Source organism: Globicephala melas, chromosome 7 (genome assembly GCF_963455315.2).
Source record: "Globicephala melas chromosome 7, mGloMel1.2, whole genome shotgun sequence".
In the NCBI taxonomy this organism is placed as follows: Eukaryota; Metazoa; Chordata; class Mammalia; order Artiodactyla; family Delphinidae; genus Globicephala; species Globicephala melas.
In genome coordinates this window covers 54,843,622-54,862,032 of record NC_083320.1, presented here as the reverse complement: position 1 = coordinate 54,862,032, position 18,411 = coordinate 54,843,622, and the positions used below count along the sequence as shown (strand labels likewise).

The 18,411-nt window shown below is 41.3% G+C and overlaps 1 protein-coding gene across 1 annotated transcript in view; it reads right to left on the bottom strand.

Annotated features, from left to right (window-relative positions):
- The window catches only part of PDE11A (phosphodiesterase 11A), a 420,012-nt gene extending 402,733 nt beyond the window's left edge, over nt 1-17,279 (bottom strand). Inside the window, exon 1 of the mRNA XM_030851036.2 lies at nt 16,380-17,279. Within this exon, the coding sequence (XP_030706896.2) occupies nt 16,380-17,279 (900 nt within the window). The remainder of the gene's footprint in view (nt 1-16,379) is intronic.
- Between the last annotated feature and the right edge of the window lie 1,132 nt (nt 17,280-18,411).

Genomic DNA, 18,411 nt, shown 5'->3' with positions numbered 1-18,411 from the left:
TGTACCCAATTTTAAAATTTAAAAGAGAGATACTAATCACGGGCCACATGGACGTAAAAAAGAAACTCAATTGTTTTCTGAGGTAGGTCTACGAGATTTTAAACTTTGATTTGGAAATTATAACTAAAACTTATTTTCATGTTATATCTGCTTTATGTTCAAGTCAGTAATATCACAGAAGGCAAGAAGAAGACATGGAAAAGAGAAGAAAGAATAAGGAAAAAGAGAGATAGCCAATTCGAAGGATGGCTGGGGGAGAATAGGATAGGGAGGGGGAAAAGAGAGGGAAATTTGGGAGGCACAAAGGGAAGCAGTTACAAAAAAGGAAGACAGGTGCGGAATGTCAGAAAAGAGGAAATGGAAAGCATAAGACAAAGAAATGAGAGAGGAAAGGAAAAAAGAGGAAGACAGAGGAAAAGGAAAGAGCTTGGGGCAAGCCAGTGGTTCAGAAGATTCTGAACTATGTTAGGTAAATGCACTTGTTGACAGTATCATTCCATTGAACTTTGAAGTGGTAACAATTGGGATAACTGTCTGTGGGAATGTCATTTAACAGTTTAACACAATTGGTCACAGATGACTTTTGAAGAATTACATACTTCTCAAAGGACTGAATCTTTTCTAAGGTAATGATAGATAATGCAAATTAAAATATCTAGAGTCCAAAAAAGAATCTGACAATCTTGGAGGATGCTTCCTGGAAACAGGTACAGACTAGAGAAACATAAATATTAATACTTCTGGTTCTTGGGGGAGAAATGGAAATGGTGGTAGTGGTAGTGCATTGCTTTCATCAAAGGCTTGGTGCTGGGCTCTCTACATGCATGAATTTGGTTTAAATTACCACTCCAGAAATCAGAGAGCTCCCAGTCTGACCTTTTATACTCTCCCTAGCGAATCACCTGCCTTGACTAAAAGACATCACTACTGCCATTTAAATAAACATATGAAAAGTAGACAATATCCTCTTTGTTCCAATGCTGCCATTATTAACTACATAATCACTATTTTCTCGAAGCCCTGGGACTGCTGTCATAGTTGGTATCCTTTTTCTCTTTCACTTATCCTCCCAACTCTGCTAATTCCTCTTTTTTACTGATAATAGATGAAATGCTTGGTTCCTTGTGCCTTCATCTCTCTAACTTTCAGAGCCTGGACCACTAGAGCCCTGTACCTGACACTTGACCTGGGAACCCAACCCTTCCCTCTGCTTAGGACAATGAAAGGACCCTTGGCCTATAAGTAGCCTAGTTCAGCATTATTAGCTAAACCCCTGGTCTTAATCTGACCTGTAACCTGGTACTAGTACCTAGGCCACTTGCCCTTGTGACCAAATTCTCAATTACATTCCTTTTTCTCATTTATTTACGCAACAAGTATCTGTTGAGTACCCAACTACTACGAGCTAGGCATTGGGCCACACACGGGGTGCTACAAAGCTAAGAAAGTCATAGCATCTACCCTCAAGGAGCTCACAGCTTAATGGAGAGAAAGACAGGTGAGCCAAAATTGAAATTACCAAAAATTGAATAAATAGCAAGCGTCATATGGGCAAAGTGCTACAGAAGTAGGTGGGAAAAAAACTTTCATGGGGAGTTTGCCATCCTCATTGTTTATTCTTAAAGTCAAAGTATAGGTGCCACCCCAAAATGGCTTTATGGATGAGCATCCAGTGTAGTCACAGTGCCCCATGTTGAGAAGCCCCCCTTCCTGTCCCGCCACTTGAAGTTTAAGTTGAATTTGTTTTGTAGGTTAAGTCAGATGGAACATGCTCCAGGGGCTCACACACCATCCAGCTACCTGATGGTTTCTCAGCCTCCCACTCCCTGCCCCAGCCCATGACCTCTACTTCCTCTATCCAGGGCTGCAACAGGGTCTGGTTGAAGGGTGATGTGATGGGGGCGGGTGCCCACATTCTGATGTTGCTCTCCATTCCCAGTGAGGTCACGGGCATGGATACTGGGAAGGTCAAGAGCCCTGAAATGTCTCAGGGTGAAACAACGTGCTGGCTGTCCCCACCAGGCTGATAGCATCTCGGTACGCTCAGTAAGCAACTCTGCCGTGGCCTCTCACCCAACCATGATCCAGGGACAGAGAGCATGTTCTGGCACAGAGACTGCAATCTGGTGGCTGGCCTGGGGAGACTGACTTCCCTGATCTCTGCCAAGACCCCAATTTTGATTTTTCTCTGGGTCCCACAAATTACGTAGGTAGGTTTGGCCCCACTCCTTGACCTTTTAACCCTCAGACCTTCGAGCTTAGAGGCAACAACCTCCTTAGCAAACTTCCTGCCTGCAGAGTCCTATTCTTGAATCCATTCTCAACAACGTCAAATAAAACAGCAAGAATCTTCTCCCCCTTTTCCAAAGCCCAGCTGATTTTCCCTCTCAAATCTTGTTGTAGGCAATTAATGATGTACATGAATCCCAGCCTGTGAAAACCAGGAGGATCCACTAGAGGAGACGGCTCCCCACTTGAAGGTCCTGCACTTCGAGCTGCATGAATTAGTTAGATGGGATCTGAGGCTGGGAGCCACTTTGGGACAAGGCTACACATTTTCCAGCCTTCCTGCAGTTAGGTATGGCTACCTGCCTGAGTTCTAGAGTCTAGAAAATCAATGAAATGGGAGCAGAAAATGATATGTGCCATTTCCAGACCTGACCCACAAAGTCCTCCTGCTTCATTTGTCCATTTCTTTCTCCCCTCATCTGCTGAAAAGATGTTGATGCTGAGGGCAACCTTGGAAGCCCCATCTTGAAGGAGTGAAGACCTAGGAAGGAAAGAATCCCTTCTTGGAGGAGAGCTACCCGTCAATCAGGAAGACTTTGCTGAGCTTAGGAAGAGTGAGAAATAAGCTTCTGTTGTGTTACCACTGTGCACCACCGAGCTTAGGAGGTGTATCTATTAAAGCAACTACAGTTACTCTATTAATTAATACATATGTGGAAATTTCAGAAAAATAAATAGAAAACACAAAAGAGAAGAGAAAAGTAAGCCCACCACTCTGAGATCACCTCTATTAATGTTTTGGCTTATCACCTTACAGCCTTTCCGCAGGCGCTATTGCAATTACTTTTCACTGAGTCTTCAAAAGGTAACAAACAGAATGTTAAACTTTTCATATATAATTTTATTTAACTCTGAGAACAACCTTTTAAGATAGGAATCAATATTCCCACTTTAGGATTGCAGAAACTAACAACTGGAGAAGTGAAATATGATATAACTTTTAGGTGGTAGAACTGGGAATTGAATCCAGTCTGTCTGATTGTAAACTCAACCCCTTATCTCATGCTTTTGTTGTTACTGTTAAGAAAACTGGGGTGCTATTGTTTTCTAAATATGCTTTGCTCACCTAATAGTTTGTGAGCAATTTCCTCTGATTAAATATTCCATTTTATATGTATCATAGTCTATTTATCCAGCCCTCTAGTTGGATGTTTGGGTTGATATGTTTACACTATTATAAATAAGACTGTGGTAAGTATTCATATAGACAAATCTTTGCACATACCCATAAAAATTTCCTTAGGGCGATCTGGAATTGCTACCTCAAAAGTTGTAAATATTCCTAAGGCAGTACATGATTATTGCCAAATTGTTCTACATCAGCGGTTTCTAAAAAGGGGAGGAACTGCCCGCAGAGGACAACTGAGTGTCTGGAGACATTATTAATTGTCAGGACTGGCAGGCATCTAGTGAGTAGAGGCCAAGGATGCTGTTAAACATCCTTCTATGCACAGATCAGCCCCCCTTTCCCCCAACGAAGAATTATCCAGTCTAAAATGTCAATAGTGCCACTGTTGAGACACTCAAACTGACATAATGGTCCCATCAGTGTATGTTACTCTTGAGATGAAATAAAGGCTGTAATAAGGGCTCTTCTCTTCATTCAAATATAATTTAAAAAGAACCTACTATATGCCCTATATGCCAGATACTGTGGTAGGTGCACAGGTAGCAACCAAGGAGGAAGCTCATATCAACAGCCACGAGTAAAGAGAGGAGGTGACTTGGAAGTAAATTTTGGCTTCACTTGCTAGAGAGAAAGCACATCTATTTCATTTTATATGTTCATATCTTTCATATCATTGTCCATTAAATTATTTCCAGATAATTCTGCATTAAATTATACAACCTCGCAAGGTTGCTACAAGAAGCAATTAATATTGTTATATTCCTATTGATACATACATGAATGCTTGATCCTGATTATTTTGAGGCAATCTCTAAAGAATAAACTTGGTTGTTTCCATTTAGAGAAGAGCTAACACCTATCCTTCTCAAACTCTTCCAAAATATAGCAGAGGGAGGAACACTGCCAAACTCATTCCACGAGACCACCATCACTCTGACACCAAAACCAGACAAAGATGTCACAAAAAAAGAAAACTACAGGCCAATATCACTGAGGAACATAGATGCAAAAATCCTCAACAAAATGCTAGCAAACAAAATCCAACACATTAAAAGATCATACACCATGATCAAGTGGGGCTTTTCCCAGGAATGCAAGGATTCTTCAATATATGCAAATCAATCAATGGGATACACCATATTAACAAACTGAAGGAGAAAAACCATAAGATCATCTCAGCAGATGCAGAAAAATCTTTTGACAAAATTCAACACCTATTTATGATAAAAACTCTCCAGAGTGTAGGCATAGAGGGAACCTACCTCAACACAATAAAGGCCCTATATGACAAACCCACAGCCAACATGGTTCTCAATGGTCAAAAACTGAAACCATTTCCTCTAAGACCAGGAACAAGACATGGTTGCCCACTCTCACTGCTATTATTCAACATAGTTTTGGAAGTTTTAGCTACAGCAATCAGAGAAGAAAAAGACATAAAAGGGATCCAAATTGAAAAAAAAGAAGTAATAAAACTGTCATTGTTTGCAGATGACATGATACTATACATAGAGAATCCTAAAGATGCTACCAGAAAACTACTAGAGCTAATCAATGAATTTGGCAAAGTAGAAGGATATAAAATTAATGCATAGAAATCTCTTGCATTCCTATACTCTAATTATGAAAAATCTGAAAGAGAAATTAAGGAAACACTCCCATTTACCACTGCAACAAAAAAAATAAAATACCTAGGAATAAACCTACCTAAGGAGACAAAAGACCTGTATGCAGAAAACTATAAGACACTAATGAAAGAAATTAAAGATGATCCAAACAGATGGAGAGATATACCATATTCTTGGATTGGAAAAATCAACATTGTGAAAATGACTCTAATACCCAAAGCAATCTACAGATTCAATGCAATACCTACCAAACTACCAATGGCATTTTTCACAGAAGTAGAACAAAAAATTTCACAATTTGTATGGAAACAAAAAAGACCCTGAATCACCAAAGCAATCTTGAGAAAGAAACATGGAGCTGGAGCAATCAGGCTCCCTGACTTCCAACTATACTATAAAGCTCCAGTAACCAAGACAGTATGGTACTGGCACAAAAACAGAAATATAGATCAATGCAACAGGAAAGAAAGCCCAGAGATAAACCCAGGCACGTATGGTCACCTTATCTTTGATAAAGGAGACAAGAATATACAATGGAGAAAAGACAGCCTCTTCAATAAGTGGTGCTGAGAAAACTGGAGAGCTACATGTAAAAGAATGAAATTAGAACACTCCCTAACATCATATACAAGAATAAACTCAAAATGGATTAAAAACCTAAATGTAAGGTCAGACACTATAAAGCTCTTAGAGGAAAACACAGGCAGAACACTCGATGACTTAAATCACAGCAACATCCTTTTTGACCCACCTCCTAGAGAAATGGAAATAAAAACAATAATAAACAAATGGGACCTAATGAAACTTAAAAGCTTTTGCACAGCGAAGGAAACCATAAACAAGACGAAAAGACAACCCTCAGAATGGGAGAAAATATTTGCAAATGAAGCAACTGACAAAGGATTAATCTCCAAAATTTACAAGCAGCTCATGCAGCTCAAGATCAAAAAAACACAAACAACCCAATCTAAAAATGGGCCAAAGACCTAAGCAGACATTTCTCCAAAGATGATATACAGATTGCACACAAACACATGAAAGGGTGCTCAACATCCCTAATCATTAGAGAAATTCAAATCTAAACTAGAATGAGGTATCACCTCACAGCAGTCTGAATGGCCATCATCAAAAAATCTACAAAATATAAATGCTCGATAGGGTGTGGAGAAAAGGAGCCCTCTTGCACTGTTGGTGGGAATGTAAATTGATACAGCCACTTTGGAGAAGAGTATTAGTTCTAGAAATAGAACTATGATATGACCCAGCAATCCCACTACTGGGCATATACCCTGAGAAAAGCATAATTCAAAAAGAGTCATGTATCACAGTGTTCATTGCAGCACTATTATAGTAGCCAGGACATGGAAGCAACCTAAGTGTCCATTGACAGATGAATGGATAAAGAAGATGTGGCACATATGTACAATGGAATATTACTCAGCCATAAAAAGAAATGAAATTGAGTTATTTGTAGTGAGGTAGATGGACATAGAGTCTGTCATACAGAATGAAGTAAGTCAGAAAGAGAAAAACAAATACCGTATGCTAACACATATAAATGGAATCTAAAAAAAAAAAAAAAGGTCCTGATAAACCTAGGGGCAGGACAGGAATAAAGATGCAGATGTAGAGAATGGACCTGAGGACACGGGGAGGGGGACGGGTAAGCTGGGACGAAATGAGAGAGCGGTCTTACATTTCTTACTTTACCCTTTTAAATATGCTTTCCAATTATCTCATTAGAATCAAATGATTAGATCCTTACAAAATATCATATGGGCTAGATGTGTCTGAACATATCATCCTTATGTTATAGCTGAAAAAACTAAGGCAGAATTGAGAATAGAGTCCAAGATTCCTGTTTCCAAGTCTAGAACATGTTCTCTTACACTCTGATGTCCTTTACAGTTTAACAAAGTGATTAGTGATCTAAGATTTTAATTCTCAAACAAATGGGCTTAATCAGGCATTGCAGGGAAGAGGTTCCATAAACTAGACCAATGTCATTTCTTCCCTGTAGGTGCCTTTGGCCCTCCTATAGGGTTTCTTCTGAGCAATAGGATGCCAGGAATAAACAAAACTATTTGGAGAGAATAAGACAGTCAAATACCACTACAGCATTTCTGAACTTGTTTTCGATAGATTTCAATCACTATGCTCTATAGACTGATGAAATTTAGTGTTCAGTGAAGGATATTACTACCCGACTTGGGCTTCCTATACTTACATCCTTGGTGAGTAAACTAATATCCCTGGTGACTCTGGATAGTCCCCATTTGTCTCTCCAGATGCACTTGCCACCTTTCACTGCCCTGTTCTGTGCCAGAAGGCTGACTCCTATGACCTACTGCACCAGGGCTCCCTTTGCCCTCTTGGCCTCAAGCAAGGCTGGGTTCAACCAATGAGTGGCGCTGGCAGGAGATAGAGGGTGTGAGGAGAGTAATGTTTCCCCGGCTCTCTCGTCCAGGTCATGGTTTGCCAGTGTCTGAGTTCCTCTCTCCCAGGGCCACAGCTCTGGCTCTCCCACTGCTGTAACTCTCTCTCAGAACCTCTGAGAGAGAGGCTCTGGTAGTTGCACTCTCCTCTTCAGATCTAGGAGTGGCAGTTAATTTCTACATAGCAAGACTAGCTACACTGTTTACCCTTAAATACCTTATTATTTCTTCTGGGAGGTGGGCTGAGGAGGAGGTGTAGCCAACAGCCAAATTTGATTACTATACGGATCAGAAAGGATAGAGATGCTCTCACTTGGACATGCTCAATGCATATCTAATAATTACATCTTGGAAAGAGTAGGATGTAAAGGCAACCATCTCAGAAGTTACAATTTTTATGAGACTTTTTGGGCGTATATGAAACATAAGATATGTAATCAATAAACCTGAAAATTCAATGTTCCTGAAAGGTTGGTCAATATAATAATAGGACTTCATAAGCCCATTATAAATAAGTATACGGTTGGTCAATATAATCTCCCATATCTGAAAATATTTTCAAAGAAAAAATCCTAACATCTTCAAGGCCTAATGCTGGAAGGGGTTTTACCTTCAGTAAGTTATACTGTATGAATGAAGTAGTCATGAGAAAACTAGAAATTTCAGTTAGCTGGAACAGTCATGCTTCATCCAATACTTTTGCCTAGAAGAAGCTGGCAGTGGGCTGTTGCTAGTTACCATTTGGTCAGCAACAGCCTACTTTCTCTATAATATGGTCTCCACATGAAATGGAGTAAAAGAAAAAAACAAACAGGAAAACAATGGAAGGGATGAGGAGATGAGGGTCCAGCAATTAACATAAAGATCAATTAATGCAGGGCTTCCCTGGTGGCACGGTGGTTGAGAATCCACCTGCCAATGCAGGGTACGCGGGTTTGAGCCCTGGTCCGGGAAGATCCCACATGCCGTGGAGCAACTAAGCCCGTGCGCTACAACTACTGAAGCCTGCACGTCTAGAGTCCATGCTCCGCAACAAGAGAAGCCACCGCAATGAGAAGCCTGCGCACCGCAACAAAGAGTAGTCCCCGCTCACCACAACAAGAGAAAGCCAGCGTGCAGCAACAAAGACTCAACGCAGCCAAAAATAAATAAATAAAATCAATAAATTTTTAAAAGAAAGATCAATTAATGCAGAAAAGCAGTTCAGATAATTCACCAGTTATCCGGGCTTTATAAGTTCTATTTTTAAAAATTTATAAAATAACGTCCAAATAATTAAAAGATGTGTTCATGAAATGAATTTCCTGGTTTAACTGTCTATATTAGCTGAATAATATTAGCTATATTGGCTGAATAGGCTGAAATTTCTGCTTAGAGGTGGTTGAACTGACCACATAAGGAGGTATCAGTGGTAATTTTACTCAATTGAATAGAAAACCTTGCATTAAGCCCTATGGTGCAGTGAAAAATGAGAAGTCATGACCTTGAGTTCATAGTCAAGTAGTCATTTATATACCCAAATACTTATAATATTAAGAAAATAGAAAGGAGTATATTTAAAGCATTACAGAAGTTCACAAGAGGGAGAGATTATATCCAGTTTACGTGGGATGTGGCGAGGATCACCAAGAGTTTCATGAAGATGGGCTTTAAGGGATGAGAGGATTTGTACACCCAATAGTTAATGGTCAGCAGAGGTCACAACAAGAGTGGTCGGGCATGAAGGTTCTGCAATCCGAAGACCTCAGCTTGAATCCCAGCTCCCTCACTTACCAGCTGAGTGACTTTGAGCAAATTACTTAACCTCCCAAGCCTTAGTTTCTCCTTCTGTAAAATGGGGGTGGGAATAAGCTACCTATGGGGACTGTTGAGAGGATTAAAAGAGGCAATGCTTGCTGAAGAGCTAATTCCAGGCTCGTAGTTAGTGCTCCATAAATAGAGTTATTGTTAATCAACAGTGGAGCTTCCATTTCCCTTCTATCATGTTTACATTTTTTAAAACTTGATACCCTAAAGAGGTATCTCAAAGGTTCCTCATTTTTTTCACTCAGGTGAAAAAGATCTTTTGAACTAAATTTGCAACAGCCTAAAGCTATGTTTTAGGAAAGAAAACAGAATTTATCATTAATATGTGAAACCACTGTTCAGCCGCTGAAACAACCAATTAACAAGAAACTCTTGGAATTATAGAAAATACACATTTTTTATGCCAGGAAAACATCTTTACTATTTTAATCCTAAAAATAAATAAATAAACAAATAAATTTAGCCTGAATGCCTGTGAATGATCGGAAACCCAAGTTTCTCCTAAAATATTAGAAATCCAACCCACTCTTTTATGACTAAACTGTTTCTGTGATTCAAATTCCACTTTCCAAAACAATGTGGTTAAATGCAAACTACCCTTAAAATAAGTGACTAAAGTACCAAGTAGTGGACCTCAAGGATCTTGTTGACTTTCCATAAAACAACTCAAAACTATTTCAGAGGAAAGCTTCATATGACTCTTCAACACTATACGAAACATGAAACACTAACTTCTAAATTAAGCCAGCCTTGTAAATAAATGGGTGACCCAAACCTCAGGAACCAAAATAAATTGGTCAGATTAGTAAACATTTAGATTATGGGCTGGGAAAAAATTGAGTTAACCTTAAATTACCTCCCCATGATTCTGTAGGAACTGTACTTTTCTATAATCTATCCTCATGTTCAAAGCAGCAAATGCAATTTGTCACTGTGTTTCTTATGATCATGTGTCTGTCAGGAAGAGGGGCTGAAACAGCAAATGTTTCCTGCTTCAAACACAAAATCGATTCAGGTTCTGGACTAGTGAACACGGTTGTGGGCTTGAGGGAATTTTTAAAACACTATGTGCAAAGTTGAAATGAGATTTCATGAAACTCCTTTGTAATTCTAGTGTTGGAGTGGAAGCAACATCTGCCTTTTAAGCAAATCTCAGCAATTCAATCACAGGACTATAGACCCATGTCGGTCATCGCTGGCTTATCAGGGAATAAGCATATTCACCACTGAATCTTCTACATACATGAAATTAATCCCTTCTGAGACCAAACACTTTTAAATATATTTATTTCAATGGAAATCATTCTAAAATAAAATTAAAAATGAAGTTCAGTGAAAATAAGTTATTAAATGTCATTACATTAATATTTTATATATAATAGCAGTATAGTACAATGCATTCTTTTTTATATATAAATTTATTTATTTTGGCTGCATTGGGTCTTCGTTGCAGTGTGTGGGCACGGGCTCCAGGCACATGGGCTCAGTAGTTGTGGCTCACGGCCTCCAGAGCACAGGTCCAGCAGTTGTGGCTCACGGGTCTTGCTGCTCTGTGGCATGTGGGATCCTCCCGGACCAGGGATCAAACCCGTGTCCCCTGCATTGGCAGGTGGATTCTTAACCACTGCACCACCAGGGAAGTCCCAGTGCAATGCATTCTTAAATATAACTCCCAGTATAATTTTTTGTTTGGTTTTTCATCTCTTCTTTTCAAAGAGAAGCAATCAGCTCTCCTTTCTTATATCATGAGAAGGCAGAGCAAGATCTGAATGAACAAAGATGGAGAAAGAGGAGTCCTGGCAGAAAGGATGAAAAACACAGAAATAGAAAAGCACTATCCAGCCATTGAAAATGGCACGGAATTTAATTAGAATGGAGCTGAGGCCATGCGAAAGCAGTAGATACTACGCTGGAATAAAATTGAACTTTTCCACCTAAGACTCACTATGACTCAGAATCAGGGCCGGCTTCTTGGGCATGTGACCAGGGCAGTCGCACAGGCTCTCCCTGCTTGAGGTTTAATGCTGTGCTGTGTGAAATTCTCAATAATTTTATCTTTGAACTTGTGCTTTGTAAATGAAGTCCAACAGAACAATAGTGTATGAGTCCAGAGCTTGGAGCCTTGGCTCACACTCAGTCTCCCCTCCCACTGCCTGCCCAGGACTGGTTCTTGGCCATGGATTCCTGCTCCCTGGTACCCTGGGCCCCACCCAGCCTACCCCCTTGTCAGCCCTTTCCTAAGACCAGGAGCCACAAGCAGGTCAAAACTGTTGAGAGTGAGGCCCAACTGATCTGCCATTGCCCTCTGCTCCTGGCTGGGGCCTGGGTGGGAGTGGGGGGAGGGTCAGGCGCATGCCCCATGCCGTCATGAAGAGGAGCAAGGCTGTGGTCATCCCCACCCAGAGCTCGCAGCACTATGGCACATTCAGCAGGCAACTCAGCAAGGGCCTCTCACTCACACCCAATCCAGGTACTGAGAATTTCTCAGCATGGAGGTTAAAATCACTTGGGGGTCACACATCTGCTGTGGGTTGGAGGAGCAGAACCTTGGGAAGGGAAAATTGACTTCTCCACCTCCAGCCAGGCTCCTGCTTAATCATTTTTCACTGAGCTCCACAAATTATGTAGCTGGCTCTACTTAGAATCTCTACTCATCCAAAATAGGAAGAACTATTTTTAACGATGTCTTTACCCTTCTCCATATTTCTCAGGTGTAGAATCTCTGAGTCATCACTGACTTCCCTCCCTCCTTGCCCAAATTCACACCTGCAGGACAACCCCATCTGTCCTCTGCTATCTATTCCTACTGTTCGTGCTTTAGTTCAGTAGTTCATCTGGCTCCACCAGTCCATCATAATAGAGTCCTAATTATTTTCACAGCTTTGAGTCTCCCCTTGTTCAATCCATTTAGCCACTGCCACCAGGTTACCCAAAACCCCACTCTGACCATGCTAAAAGGTTCTCAAGGGCTCCCTGTGGCTTACTGTTAGTGAAGCTCGAATTCTTTAGTCAGGTACTCAAGGTTCTTTCTTCTTTTGCCCCCATCCTATTTTTGCATACCCATTCTATAGCATATGCAATACTTTGGCCAAATTAAACCACTCATTATCCCCTATACATATTTTGGGTTGCTCATTATTGTGTTTCTGCTAAAGCCATTTTGCTGTACCTGGATGCCTTCCCCTACTCCACAGCTATCTCCAACAGTGAAACCTAACTCTCTTCCCAGCTTGACTGACACCTCCTCCATGAAGTCTTCTATAATGATCCAAGTCACAATGTGACTCCATTTTCCTCTGTGACTAATGCCACTTAGTTTGTGTCATTTATTTATCAATTTATCAATAGTACAGCTTGACATTAGTTGTTTGTGAACAGTACAAAACCTTGTACTTGGAAGAACTTGGAAGTACCTAGAAGGCAAGAAGCATGTCCTCTTAGTTTTGTACACCCATAGGGCCCCTACCCGGGGCTTAGGTATAATGGGCACTCAATGTATAGTGTATGTTTGTTGGAAATGATGAATAAATGAATCTGTTGTGCAAATAGATCAGGCTTTCTGAAAGCCTGGCACACCTACATAACCCTTCTGCGTCATCCCCTTTCCTCCTCTCAGCTCACCTAACAAAACATCCTGGCTGCTTTTCAAACCAAAAGCCCATCAAACACCTGTATCATCATTATCAACGCTAACAAAAATATCATCTCACACTTTTTATTAATGTTTAAAGTTCTGTATTCTGAATGCTTAGAATAACCTCAAAGAGAACACCTGTTACTTGAGTGCTCTTATTTTCAACCTCTTGAGGGCTATTTTTTCATTACTATATTAAAGTGGGTTGTTTAATAACTTATAACAGGGAAAAAAGGTAGATTGCAGTCACTATGATACTGGATACGTAGAATAAATTTTTTTTCACTTGCAATTCTTTATTTGTCTCCTAATTTCAAGTCTGATTTTTAGGACTAATTGAGGAAAGTGATGAAAAATAATGAAATAAACTGTGAAGGTTTTTTTGTTGTCAAAACTTTTATTCGACTTTAGTAGTTCATTAGTCTACTCTTGACTTCGGGATGCCATGTTTATTATAATTTTGTAAGTGTTTTCAATGCCTTTCTCTCACCCATATTCTGAACCTCTAAGAGGATCATCAATCTTATTTATCAAATAATTAAATTTTTAAACTCTATGTGATAAGTTCTTCAAAGTTCATCTCCTGAAGAAAAAAAAGCACACTAGTTGATCCTGAGCAAGAAACACCTTAAAAATATAGTAGTTAATAAAGAATCAGGGAGGATGGTTACATTTTTACATGGAAACTTCAAGATGTTTATGTATACTCTCAGAATTACAACAATATTGTGATAAAAGAACATGCATTTGGAAGGTCATCAATTTTCATTAAGAGAAATCTATAACAGCAGGAAATGGAGAGGAGAAGGGAAAACACTAGAACTTGGGAAGGATGCAACATTAATACAACTCTATAAAAAGTTTTATATTGCATGAGTTCTAAAAGGAACAAAATGTAGAACTTTTGATAGGATAGTATATGGTCAAGTATTATCAATCACATTTAGAGGAATCTTAAGCAGAAGGTGGAAGAGTAGCTATTTCTATATTCCTTGAATGTAAAGTTGGTTCTAAAATATTTAACTTAAGGGTGGAGTATTGCTTAGGGAAAGATAAGGCTGGTCAGGATGTGCTGAGTTCATATCTCAGCCCCAGATAAGGAGAAAAAAAATGGAAAATTAGACAAAGAGAAAGAAAGAGAATACTAGCAAACTAGATATCACCATGGTCATCATAAACTGTTACCATTTCTTGAATAATTAAAGTGTGCCAGGTACTGTTTTGGGGGCTTTAATGCAATATATCTCATTTTATTTTCAAAACAATAATCTTGACCACAGAGGTGTTATTATTCCAATTTTGCATATGAGTAAATTGAGACTCAGAGATCAAGAAATTTTCCCAGGGTCACAGTAATGGTGACTGGTGTACCATAATAAAGAAAAAAAAGTAATTTTATTGAAGAAAAGTAGTGAAGTAAAAATGAAGAAAAACACACCAGGTTAAAAATACAGACATATATGGTAGAAGATAATGGAGAAAGAAAAGAGAAACTTTCTAAGCAGATCAAAATGAAGACAAAGACTGAACCAAGATCTTCAACTCTATAACACACTTCCCCTCCCTGCCTTTTGCCAGTCCTCCCAACAACCTAGTCTTTACAGCCATCATTACTACCCTGGGGGGATAAAAGAAGAACTCTCCATTCCCAAAGTCAGCTCCCAAATATTAAAAGGCAACTTTCCTTTACCCTCTGTCTTCAGAGTAGAGTAGGGCCCTGAAGAAACATCAGCAGCTGAAAACCTGATTTTCTATGCCTGTGGTAACACCTCTAGCCGCAATTCTAGGAAGCAGGAAGACAAGTTAACTGCTGAGGAAGCTGAGAATTATGCTCTTGAAGAAACGACAGTATATGAACAGTATTAAATAAAAGTTAGGAGCTGACAGAGGGGAATAAGAAACAAAAGCTATAGAAATGGAGAAAATCAGTTGGGGAAGAATAAGAAAAGTAAGGGCAATAAAGAGAAAAGAGTGCAATTCTGGGCTATAACAAGCCATTCTACTAGGAAGGGATTTTTTTTAGCCCAAGTACACAATAAGGATGTGGAAATAATGAGAAAGAGAAGAATTTGTGATTGTTCAACTTTTTAAAGAATCTTCAACATATCAATTATTAAATGCTTTTATTTCTTCCCATGGCTTTCTAGGGTTATACAGAAATAGACACTTATTAAAGATCACTCACTGCTTGCTTGTCCTAAACATATCAAAGTCTTTAGGAAGGAGATAGTGAATAATGCATCTAATAAATAAAAAAGTAAATAAAATGGTATTTTGATAGGCATTCCTTAATATTAAAGCGTTATATTGATAGACATCTCACAAAAACATGAAACTTGGTTTCAGTACAAGCTCGTCAATTTTCTACATAATATTGCCAACTTTCAGATGAAATAGAGAAAATTTTACCTTTAGTGTCCTTCCCACCACTTTTGCTATTCTGAGCAATAGCAACAAACTCTAGAGAAACATGCAGCTTTATTAGACAACTGGAAGAAGAGCTCATCAAATGACTACAAAACTTGCATGACCAAGGATAAGAACCTTCCACTATTATGAACACGAAAGAAGTCCCATAGAAAGTGGCATCCAGTTTCATTATGCTCAGTGAATAGATACTGAAGAAATTAGAACAGACTGGCTTTCAGATTCGGGATCTAATAGCAAGTTCAAATCACTGTGAAAATTAAAGGCAGACGACAGCATGTTGGGTTTCCTTTTCCCCCTGAAACTAGCATGTTCACCCTGCTCATTGCCTTTGGAATAGCTAGAAAATTATCCATTTTTTGTTTGTTTCACAAACTAAAAACCTACTTGCTCAGTCCTGTCAAAAGCTGACTGCAGATAATGCTGGATTCAAGCCTAAATAACCCCTCAATTTGTCCAGCCTCTCTCAGCTCAACAACAGAAACAGTTAAAAAATAGATGCTAAAAAGGCATAAATGGGTCAGAGGCCCATTCTTCCCCTGACTTTCCTCCTCTTTTCCTCGTCTTCCTTACCTTGGAACTCATGATCTCTCCCCAATCTTGAATGAGAATGAAATGCATTACGGTCCCAAAATGACATCAGAGACACCAACATGCCCATTTTCTTCAGACTAACACTGGAATTTTGGAGTAGACATCTTTTTCTAGCACCTAACAAATGCATTCTAAAACCATTCTGTGATATTCTTAAAGACAAGGTATCTTGACAGAGAAACACGAGGTATTATTGGGTACAAAACGTAGCCCCTGTGATATATGAATATTCCACAAGCCACTGTGTGTTAGGAAAAGACCATTAGATCAAAGGTAGTATAATAACATTCTAACTAGTCTAAACTCAGAAGGAATTTAAATAGCAAAATTCATATTGTAAAGAGTCTACATTAATGTGTTCCTGGATGCCAAAGGGTAACAGAAGGTTTGCTTCCCAGACCAATGGGGCTCTGGAAGGGGACAATGCAAAGTCCTACCTGGTAGGCATCAGGAATGTTGACTGTCTCTCCATGCTCCCCGACATAGCCAATGATGCCTTTGCCCCAGGGGACCTGCACCTCATTTGAGTTTTCTGTGCAGCTGCAGGGCAGCAGTGGGGTTCCTGCGTGCACGTCAAAGAATTTGGAGACCAAGCTCTTCTTGCCAGCAGCTGCCCCTTCCACCAGGAAGAGAGAGCAGCGGTCAGCGTCCACCATGAGACAGACAAAGATGAGGATCTTGTAGCTCAGACTAGTAAGGTCAAGGTCATTGGAGATATCCTTGACCAGTTCCAGGAAGAACTGACGCTCATTATGCTTTTTGAGGTGGCACTTGTAGTCCATGGCGGTAGGGGGGTACTGAGGCACATTCACCCGCGATTCCAGCAGTGCACTGAGAATGTGAGCAGTGGTGGGGGGCAGGGAGCTGGCCTTCCGGAGAAGTGCCCTCCGCCGCACACTGCTCAGGGGCTCCTGGGCCCGGGAGGTCACTTGTTCATCGTAGGTCCTATTCACGTGGATGGCCTTGGAGCGGGCAAAACTCTTCCTTAGCTCTTTCTGAGAAGCTCTCCGCTGCAGGCTCCCATCGTTGCGGCTGCCACTGGCCCAGCTGGGATTCAGGGGAACCCCACCTGAGTCCCCACCACCCGGAGTGTGCTGGCTGCTAGCAGAGACATTTGGTCCGGTGCCATCACCAACACTGCTGCTACTACCTCTGCCACCGCCGTGAGCCACGCCGCTTGTGCCAGCCACTAAAGCCCCCTGACTTTGACTGTGTCTCTGCAGCCACTTCTCCACCATCTCCTGCTTTCCCTTCCGCATCAAGTAATCTTCAAACAACTCTGGGTGCCTGTCCAGAAAAGTTTCCACCTCCCCAAAGTCCAGGCGGGAGGCTGTCATGGTCCCAGACACAGCTTTCTCTGCCTCTCTACACTTGGACCAAATGTTTCCCTGCCCCAGCCGTCTAGCCGGCCCTGCACATGACACCCCACCGGTATTCCCAGCTCCGGGCCGAGATTCTGCGGAGCAGTGAAATCCTAAGTGGAATCCTGGGAAGCGCCCCTCCGTTCGGGCTCAGCGGCTGGCACGAACCCCACCCCCGGTCCTTCTACTTCTGCGCCGCACAGGTGCCCCCACAGAGCTGCTGCCGCTCGTTCTGAAAACCCCGAGCTACCGCTGCTCTTGCTCTGGCTGCCGCCGCCGCCGCCACCGCTGTCGCTGTAACAGGATGAGTGGACCACTGTGAAAGGGAGGTAGGGCAGGACACGCCCCTGAGTGAGGCATGGATCCCGCAGAGAGGAGGAGAGAGGTGGGAGGAGGGAGACGCGAGCGCCAGACCAGCCGAAGTCCGCGGCCAGGATGCCAGGCGGTTCCTGGAACAGTCTCTGGACTGCCGGCCGGAATCGGCGCCTGGGAACACGGCCGACTCCTGATCGGAACACGATTAGAGGGGGAGACGCACTTTACTGCTTCCCCCTCCTTCCTTCCTTACCTCCACAGCCCTCCCTATTCCCCGCCCCTTAATCCTCCAGCGTTTCACAGAGGCCCCGCGGGAGCCCAGGTACTAGGAAGTGTTTGTGTTGTGCATGGATCAGACCCAGAAGCTGACTCGGAGGAAATAATGATGCTGAGAGACAGGGGTATTATTTTTCTGGGATGTGACTGTGGATTCTTGGCTCCTAGGATTCCTGGGACTGCCTACTAATACTGCCCAGCTCCTTGTGGGCGTTCAGTAAATAGTTAACAGAACTAGATTTATGAAAATTACTAAATGAAGTTCCTCATCTGAGCAATTCATGACTTGAACCAAATTCATGGTCCTGGAGTTGGGGACGGGAGGATGGTACATGGAAGGAGGGTGTAAAACACAGGTCCTTGGATTAGGGACCCTGCCTAGCAGGAGCACATAGTAAAGTGGACTTGAGGGCCTCAGGGCTTCCTTCCAAGCCAGTCCTGCATACGGGGTGGTTACTCTTCTTTTCATGAATGACTTGCCATCTCTTTCTTTCTTCACTCAGTCTGGCTTCCTTTA